Source organism: Botrytis deweyae (genome assembly GCF_014898535.1).
Source record: "Botrytis deweyae strain B1 chromosome Unknown BDEW_009, whole genome shotgun sequence".
NCBI lineage: Eukaryota > Fungi > Ascomycota > Leotiomycetes > Helotiales > Sclerotiniaceae > Botrytis > Botrytis deweyae.
The window spans coordinates 821,943-831,370 of NW_024066216.1; the positions used below are offsets into that span (position 1 = coordinate 821,943).

The 9,428-nt window shown below is 38.1% G+C and overlaps 1 protein-coding gene across 1 annotated transcript; it reads left to right on the forward strand.

Moving 5' to 3' along the window:
• Positions 1 to 385: 385 nt before the first annotated feature.
• EAE98_004869 (uncharacterized protein) lies at positions 386 to 4,608 on the forward strand (the record flags this gene model as incomplete). The annotated part of the gene is made up of 2 exons (XM_038952490.1): positions 386 to 1,505; positions 1,571 to 4,608. 2 exons carry the CDS (start codon positions 386 to 388, stop codon positions 4,606 to 4,608), a joined length of 4,158 nt encoding a protein of 1,385 aa, XP_038811140.1.
• Between the last annotated feature and the right edge of the window lie 4,820 nt (positions 4,609 to 9,428).

Genomic DNA, 9,428 nt, shown 5'->3' on the forward strand with positions numbered 1-9,428 from the left:
TAGCTGTTTCCGCAATTCCATAAACTTCGTTTGCTCTCCAACCAGTTCCCCTCAGCCTTGCCGACAACGCAATTGTGTTGCATTCGTCCCGTTTGTTTCGCGCCCAACAAGTCCAGCTACTACTCTGCGATCCTTTCGGGCTACCGACATATGGGCATCCATACATCGTTCTTATCTTCGAAAAACAATTCGTTTAGACGTACAGAATACCCCGCCTTCAAAGACGTAGCTGTCCGTCTGCACGAAACGGCGCGAAACCCAATCGAGACATATGTAATTTTGAATTGGGGACTGCAAACGCGCAAAGCGAAGGTTTTTTAATATATGGGGAAGGGAGGGAAAGCACTTGCGCTTGGCACATACTTGTCAGGAGAATACTCGCACAATGTCTGCGGTACCGAGGACACCAAGTTTGGCAGACAGATTCGGGAGGAGCAGCAACACAGATGGAATCAATCATATTCTTGAGGGTCGCAATTTTAAATGGGACTTGAGGCTTCCGGTGAACAAGATTGAGTCACCCCAGCAGCGACAACTAAAATGTAAATCGGAAGAGGAGGAATGTGTCAATAAGATTGTGGCCCGAATCAGGTTCCTCTATTATAAGGACAAAGGCGGACTGCTCGATGCTCTTGAAACATTCGATGCGCAAGCTCACAAGCTATATGGTGGGTGGGTATTGAAAGTTAATGCTGATCGAGGCGTTTTACCTGACAAGACTCGCCATAGGCCACGTCCAATAACATCCGACGAAAGAAGGAAATTACAAGAGGAATTTTTGAGAGTTCTAAATCTCAGATACGCAATCACAGCAAGTCGTTCACACCAAGATAGTTCATCGAAAGCTTACACGTCTCTCCGCTCAGCTGGGGAAACACCAAAGCCTGACGACAGTCCTCTTCCTTTTCCGCTCAGCTCCGCTAGGAAAAACGAAGGCAAGCATCGCCTGGAACCGTTTCCTAGTATTAATCCCAGCATGAAAAAGGCGAAAGGGCCGGCGACCAAGTCGTCAGGCCACGAAGGTCTCTCTAACCCTCCGTTGCCGCGATGGAACGTATCAAAGTCCCAATTTACAAATACGGATCAATACAAAACGGTGCCTCTGAAAGATGATGGAAACTCAAATGGGGATACAAGTTTTACGACAAATGCATCGACCATATTCTCACAGGGGTGTAGTAGTACTCTCGTTAACACCCAAGCTACCGAGCCAGAACCGGAGCCCATCATGAAGTTACGGATAGAACCCCACTCATTGGATGATCAAGGGCCAAGAACACAAAGTTCTGATTTCGGCAGTAGTTTTGATGCTATTGAAGCCGAGAGGGTGTGCCAAGTGATGGAAAGTTTTGGTACCAATGTGCCGTCGCAAGCTGGACCTCAGTTTGATATGGCTGATGGTATGTTTGATGACACGGAGGAGGAATCAACCGATGAGATATTCAAGCAGATCATGAATAACACAAATCAAAGAGAAACGGAGAAGTGCTTGAATGAAGTTCTACGTAAGTTTACCTAATGCTTTTTGACATTGCCACTCAGGCTCAAGGTTGCTGATGTTTCACTGTAGCAATATTACCGCATTGCCTGAAAAAGGCTCCCTTCTATGTCAGTTATGAAATTACTCGCGTGTTTCTCTTCGTCGAGGTTTCCATGGCCGAATTCACCTTGCCATACACTAAAGAGTGGGAACAATATGATAAACTCTGGAATATGTTGAAAACACTTCCGGTTCTTCGGGATAAAAAGTTTCCGGAAAGATGTGCAGCCGATGTTTGGGAGGTCGCTATGAAAGGATACATTCGAGGTTTTAATGGAGTGGTCTTTACCGCTGCTTTGCTCGAAAACAAAAAGGAGTCGGGACCCCTGCTCTCCTTTCAGCTGAAACCTATGAGATTGGATTTGACTCACCGTCTCGAACGAAGATTCGGTAGTGATAGGTTTTTTGAAATTGCGATACCCGACTTGGGGAGTAGAAGAAAGAGTTCCGCGATGGCAAAAGTAAATCCTGATGCATGGAACGCTTTGAAGTCTTGGCTGGTGAATGGAGATCATCAAATTTTGGGTAGAACTTACAAATCATATTTTGTCAAGTGCGGCGAAAGAAAGAAGAAGAGCACTTTGAAGTCAGATGCTGAGGATGATAGTTTTGCCTTACCCTATCGTGCCTTTCTCTTTGCGACTGGTGGCCATGGCTTCTTCAAGGGAAGTAGAACGAGAAATCCCACTCCAAACTTCCTTGTTCGTATGACAGTTGATGAACTTCTGAATAGTATCAGACCGACTTCAGAGAATGATCATCAACCATATATGAAGCTGTTTGCGAGAACCGCTTTGGTTGTCTCTAGGAATCGAGCAACTGTTACCATTGAAGAGACTCAGATTCGTCGCAAAGAAGATATCAGAAACCCGGATATAAATGATTCCAGCAAGACTTACGTTATGACAGATGGTGCTGGTAGAATGTCATTAGCTTTAGCCAGAAAGATAGTACTCAAACTCGAGTTGTCGTACATACCATCAGCATTTCAGGGAAGATTTGGTGAAGCAAAAGGCCTTTGGGTTGTTGATCGTACTCAGGACATCGAAAATGATTGGATTGAGTTATATGGTGAACAATGCAAATGGAAACGTGGAAAAAAGAGCAGCCAAGATTTTGATCATCCTTCCCATCGCACCTTTGAAGTTGTGGGACACTCTGCTCCTTTAAAGACGGCGGATCTAAATACTCAGCTTCTTCCAATTCTCATGCATCAAGCCACAAATCTAAAGAAGATGGAAAATGCAATCGTGGATGCATTGAAAGAAGGGTTAAAACAATCGTTGGAAGAACTGAGAAGCGCTTTGAATTCTCCTCAAGAACTTCGTTGTTGGAATCGGCTCACAAATTCTTCTCTCCAAGACAGGGTCAAGAATGGTACTCTCCAGTGGCTTGGAGGCTTACCAGCAAAGCATGAAGATAAACTTAGTGTACTTCTTGATGCTGGTTTTGATCCCCGAAGACTACAGTTTGTCATGGACTTGGTTAAAAAAGCTTTCGATATGAAATGTGCGGAATTGAAAGAACGCCTCAATATCACTGTTGCGAAATCTACCAAAGTGTACATGGTTCCAGACTTTTGGGGTGTTTTGGAGCCCAATGAGGTTCATTTGGATTTCTCAAGTTTTGTGGACAATGAAACTGGATTATCTGATACTCAACTGGAAAATATCGATGTACTCGTTGCTAGAAACCCTGCTCATTATCCTAGCGATATTCAACGCGTCACTGCAGTCAACAAACACGAATTGAGGCATCTTAAAGATGTTATCGTCTTCTCTACTAAAGGTTATCCAGCCCTAGCTGATAAATTATCAGGTGGTGATTATGATGGAGATATTGCATGGGTTTGTTGGGATCGTGCCATTGTTGAAAGTTTCGCTAATGCGAAAGTTCCCAAAGTTCCGGATCTTGTCAAAGAGGGTTACATTGAGCAAGACAAAACTACTTACGCACAGTTGACCAAGGGCTCTTCTGATCCTACGAACAAATTTCTGAATGCTAGCTTTGACTTCAATATGTGTCAAAGTTTGCTGGGTCAATGTACAGCTTGGAAGGAATCGATTGAGTACAAGATTGGTGATCTCAATAAGCCTGAAATCACATTTTTGGCAACTTTGCTTAGCAATTTGGTTGATCAGGGAAAGCAAGGTTATATTTTCACGGAGAAGCACCTTCTCAGAGTTAAGAATTACATAAAGGAAAGTGTGGGTGTGCCTCGCATTCCAGCATACAAGGTCAAAAGTTTAAGTGAAAGGCAAAAGCTCACAAATCACATTCTTGATAAAATGACGAGTGTGGTTGAGGTACAAACTGACAAATTTCTTGATGAGCTTCGCAAAAGCATCAGTCCTCCTCCACCTCAATATGATTCCACCTTGGCTCAATTTTACAAGGATCAAAGAGTCAAGGCAAAAGTGAGGGTGGGTGAAAATGTGACTTTGGAGGAAATCGAAATAGCAGCGGAATGGAAACTTCTTCTCGACAAGTTGGATGAGGATATCGCTAAAGTCAAGAACAAATGGAATGGTTCTTTCAGAAGAACACCATCTAAAAGATTTCACTCTGATGATGACGAGTCCCGACCAGATTTTGCACCGATTCGAGATTCATGCTTTGAAGATTTCTGCGACATCAAACCTCTCCCAAGCAGCAAATTGATTCCAGCATGGCCAGATCAAGATACTGAATCGAAATCGGGAACATGGGCACTTTTGAGAGCGAGTGCTCTTTATGCTACATACGAACCGAGGAAAAATTATAGCGATAGGATATCGACATTTCCGTGGTGGATGGCGGGATTGCAGCTTGCGTTGATTAAATCAAAGCAAAATGGACAGGTTCCCATGGCGGGGTATATGTATGCGATGTTGAAGGCGAATACGGGGTTTGTGAAACAGTTGAGGGGGTATGAGGGGGTGGGGATGGGGATGGAGTTGGGGTCAGATGTTGAGATGGGGAGTTTGGATGAGGAGGAAAGTGAGATTGAGAATGAGATTGAGAATGAGAATGAGAGTGAGTTTGACTTTGGGTTTGATGATGATGATGATTTTTTTCATGAGTTTTGAGAGGGAGAGAAGGGAATCAACTGGGTAACTATCTTATGGCCTTGTATCTTTAGGGATATTTGGTTAAATTGGCGATGGAGAGGGTGGAGTGGAGGAGTGAGGGGTTGGAAGGGGTCGAAGCAATGGAAGTGGTGTGATAGATGAGTCTAAGTGATTCATCTTTGGAACACGGGATAAACTGAAGAGTTTGAAAGCAGGATCTATTAATGTTGGATATGTATCTAATGAAGGAAGGATTGAATATGGCGTTTGTTTCTTTTGGCTCTCATTCTAGTATAGAGAATGGGATGGGGGATTGTTAGTTTGTTGGTTAGTTGGTTGGAGGATACCCATTGTTTTTTTGATGTTTTTTTTTAAAATGTTTTTTGGATGTATGTGTTGGTATTGAGAATTCATTTTTGATTTTTGATTTATGATTTATGATTTTGGAATTGGAGTTTTGGGATTGAGAATTGGAATTATGATTGGAAGTAAATGTTAAGTTGAGGGGGTTTGGATGCTTTTGTGTGTGTGTGTGTATGCTAGTATTATAATCTGATATACAGTAGGTTTGGGATTTTATTGGAGGAGGTATTGGGAATTGTATGGTATTGTGTGGTATTGTGTGGTATTGTGTGGTATTGTGTGGTATTGTGTGGTATTGTATGGTATGGTATTGTATTGTATTGTATTGTATTGTATAATGAATACCTATCTACCTATCTAGGTATCTACCTCATGTTTCCAAGGTTATGTTCAAGCCTATCAAACTCGGTATCTGAGAGTGTACGGAGGTTGAAGGCGTAAGTCGTATAAGCCTCATTTTTAATAAAAATTACTGTTTTATAAAATTCCAATACTGCTTTTATTAATTTTATTAGATATTCAGTTATCCTCCTCAAAATTTCGAATTTTGATTTCTTTTATTCAAATTTTCAATCTTTTCAATTTTAAAGCTTTTAAAGCTTTCAAAACTTTCTATAGATTTTAAATAAACTTAGAATAGTATTTTTTTAAAAAAAATATAAATTTTGATAAATTTGAATGATTTTGTTGAAAATAAAATAAATTTACAATACTTTTACTATTTGAAGTTTACTATATAAATTTTCAACCAATATAATAATATGATTAATTCAAACAATAAAAATGGGGAAAAGCTCGGTTGCTTTTTGGTGTATTTTATAATACTTATATCGTCAACCTCTGTAGAAGGAGAAGGGTAGAATAAGGGAATGGGGGAATGGGGGAATAATACACTTAATTTAATAATCTATTTCCAAAACCTTAAATTTCAATACTTCATCAAAAACACCTAAATGTTAGATTTTCTAATTTCAATCTATAATATCTTTATCAATTGTAGTCTAATTCAATTGAAAATTTGATCAAATAATAGAGAATAATGAATTATATTATTCATATAATTTTTGATTGTTTTAAATTGTTATAAATTGTTATTAATCGAATTGGAAATTTCGAGACGAAAGTTCGAAAATAGCTTGAAAACATATTAATTTTCAATCTCAAAATCAAATTTAAATTTTATCTACTTTTAACTTTATAATTATTTATTCAATATATCTATAAAATTATTTATCAATTCCTTTAATAGAGATATTCATTATTCTAAAAAATTTATTTAATTTGAAGATATATTGATAAGTCTAGAAATAATTAAAATTAAATTTCAAAATTGATGAAGTAGAAAAAATCGCTTATTTTTTTGGAAACATATTATTAATTTGGGTATAGAATAATAGATCTGATCTGATCTGATCTGATCTGATCTTTAAAGTGTAGGATGAAATAGAAGGAGAAGTAAAGAGGAAAAAAGGAAAGGAATTTTGGAAAGGAAAGGAAAGTAATGAATTGAGTTGAGTTGAGTTGAGTTGAATAATGAATGATATGTATGATATGTATGAATATATATATATGAATAAATATATATAAATTTATACCTAAGTTTATATATATTTATAAATTACTAGCTACTCCTACTCCTAGTCTTAATCTAATATTAATATTAATATAGATACCTATCGAGAGATTATAATATTATATATATAATAAAGGTATTAGAGGTATTAGATATTAGATAGATATATTATTATACTGTAATAGGAAAATAAAGGAAAATATAAAAAATGAAATATCTAGTAAGTTCTTAGTTAGTGTATTAAATAAAAAAGAAAGAAAGAAAGAAAGAAAGAAAGAAAGAAAGAAAGAAAGAAAGAAAGAAAGGATTGAGTTTATAGTGTTTATATAGGAATTGGGGAGTTGAGGAGTTGAGGAGTTGAGGAGTTGAGGAGTGTGTGTAGATGGGTGGGTAGGTTGTATTAGATAAATAGACTTGTTAGTATTTAAGACTTACATTTTGATGTATAGGAGATAGGAGATGGGAGACAGGAGTTAAGAGATGGGAAATGAGAGTTGAGAGATGAAAAATGAGAGATGAAATTTAATACTTGGGATTTGATACTTGAGATTTGAAACTTGGGATTTGAAAGGTTGGGCGTTAGTAAGAGGGGGGGGATTATATTATCGAGGCTGTTTATTAATGAGGAGGGGGTTATTTTTTATACTAGTGTTGTATTGTATTATGTTATATTATATTATATAATCTCCGTACACTAGCCCACGCACAGTAGTAGATGTAGTGTAGTAGATGTAATGATTATACTATATATGATTGAGAGGGGGGGAGGAGGGGTATAGAATGATTAGAGGGGGATATGAAATAATAATAAGAATCTCTAATTTATACTCTTCTATTATACTCTCTTCTATTATATCTGGTGTACTCTCTTCAACTACAACTCTCTAATTCAAAATCCAAAATTCAAAATTCTAATCTTTACTCGTACTCCGTAGATCCTTATTCCCTCATAAATTCTAGAGTATGAACAAGGAGAAATATTCATTCATCCATCCATCCATCCATCCATCCATCTTCCCTCCCCAATACCCACCCACCTATCTAGTCTAGATAGCCTCTAGATATACTCACTGATACGAGTAGCCCTGGAGTATCATCTAGGTAGTAACAACAACTCCGATGACATCGAAACCCTCAAAAATGGAGTTGATTACTATAAGGTTAGTACCTACCTAGGTATATCATAGATTTCCTGGACCGGTATTTGTAGATTATACTGTAGATTATACTGTACTGTAGATCATATGATCCGAGTGAGACTTTTACTGTTGGTGCATAGATACCTAGGTATTCATGATTGGTATGGATGTTCTAAGTCTAAGGTGTCGAGGGTGTTTAGATTACTTGCTTGTGGCGTGCAGTGTAGTGAGTGCAGTGGTGTGCAGTGCTGTGGTGCTGAGGACCTTGGGAGATGGAGATGGATGGATGGATGGATGAATGGATGCTTTTAGGAGGTAGGCTGTAGGGTATCGTAGGTACTTGGTAAATACTTAGTAAATATGCAGGATATTCGGCGTGGCGGGGTTGGATTATTATCCGTTGGTAGATACGGACTCGAGACGGAGTAGATGGTTTGGAGGGTTGATTGAATTCATTTGATTTGATTTGGCGGATGGATTGATGGATTGATTGAATCAAAAGGGAGAGGAAGTAGAATTAATTCTACAATTACCGGTATTAAATTTATATAGGTAGGTAGGTATCTTATCAAATCATATCATATCATATCAAACAAATCAAACAAATTAAACGCATCATTACCTAAACCAGTAGTGGTACCTACCATACAATACTCGTGTTCTGGAAATAGAATGACGGAGTACAGAGGAAGATGATTGAATACTCCGTACGAGTAGTTTCATGTGGGAAGAGTAAGATGATTGAGATTGGTTGGGAGAGGGAGTTGGAAATGTTTTGAGGGATGAGGATGAGGATGATTGATGATTGATAATTGAAATATCACCTAATAACCTATCAGTGGGTTCAGAAAAAGGCCAAGGAATATGAAAAGTGTACGGAGCTTGGTGAGATGTGAGGATGTGAGGATGTGAGGATGTTGTAACGAACGAGTGGTCGAAATACGAGTTGAGGTTATGAGACATGTGAAATTGGGATGGGGAGATGGATGGGGGGTTGATAGGGGAGGAGGGGAGGATAGAGAGATTGATGGAGATGGTGATGAAATGAAGATGTAGAATTTGAAAGAATGAATTAAAATTATCTAGAAGAGAGGAACACCAGAAGAAAAAGAGAGAAAGAGAGAAAGAAAGAAAGATTTCAATCAATACTTTGTATTTGATATAAAGTACCCTCTCCCTCTGTACTTATCTCCATCCTTTGCCTCCTTTAAAGGATGAATGGAACCCCAACTGAGACCTCTTTGAAGAATACTAGGTACCTACTTAAATTAGCAATTTTATCAGTCTATCGTAGATGAGATGAGGTAACGTCTCTCATCGATATCATCAAGATATACAAGATATTCATCAATCAATAATTCAAGAATGATATCTGTCGAGAGATCTGATCAATATATATAGAGAAGAGAAGAGTACTGATGATTTATATGTTGAATATTGAACATTGGAAACTTGTTGAGAAATTCTATATATAGATTTACTTAGACATGTATTGTAGTAAAGGTTATAAAGTATACTAGACTAGATATGCTAGGTGAGGTAACTACCTCAACTACCTCGTACTTATGCAAGTCACAGAAAGTCCGAGGAAGAGCTATTTTGGTTAGTTGTTGGTAGTGTTGGTAGTGTTGGTAGTGTTGGTAGTGTTGGTAGTGTTGGTAGTGTTGGTAGTGTTGGCTTATGGAGGAGAGAAGGGGAACCCTTTCTAATATTACTAGGTAGATAGGTCGATACCCTTTGAACTTTACGAGCCTTATTACTTA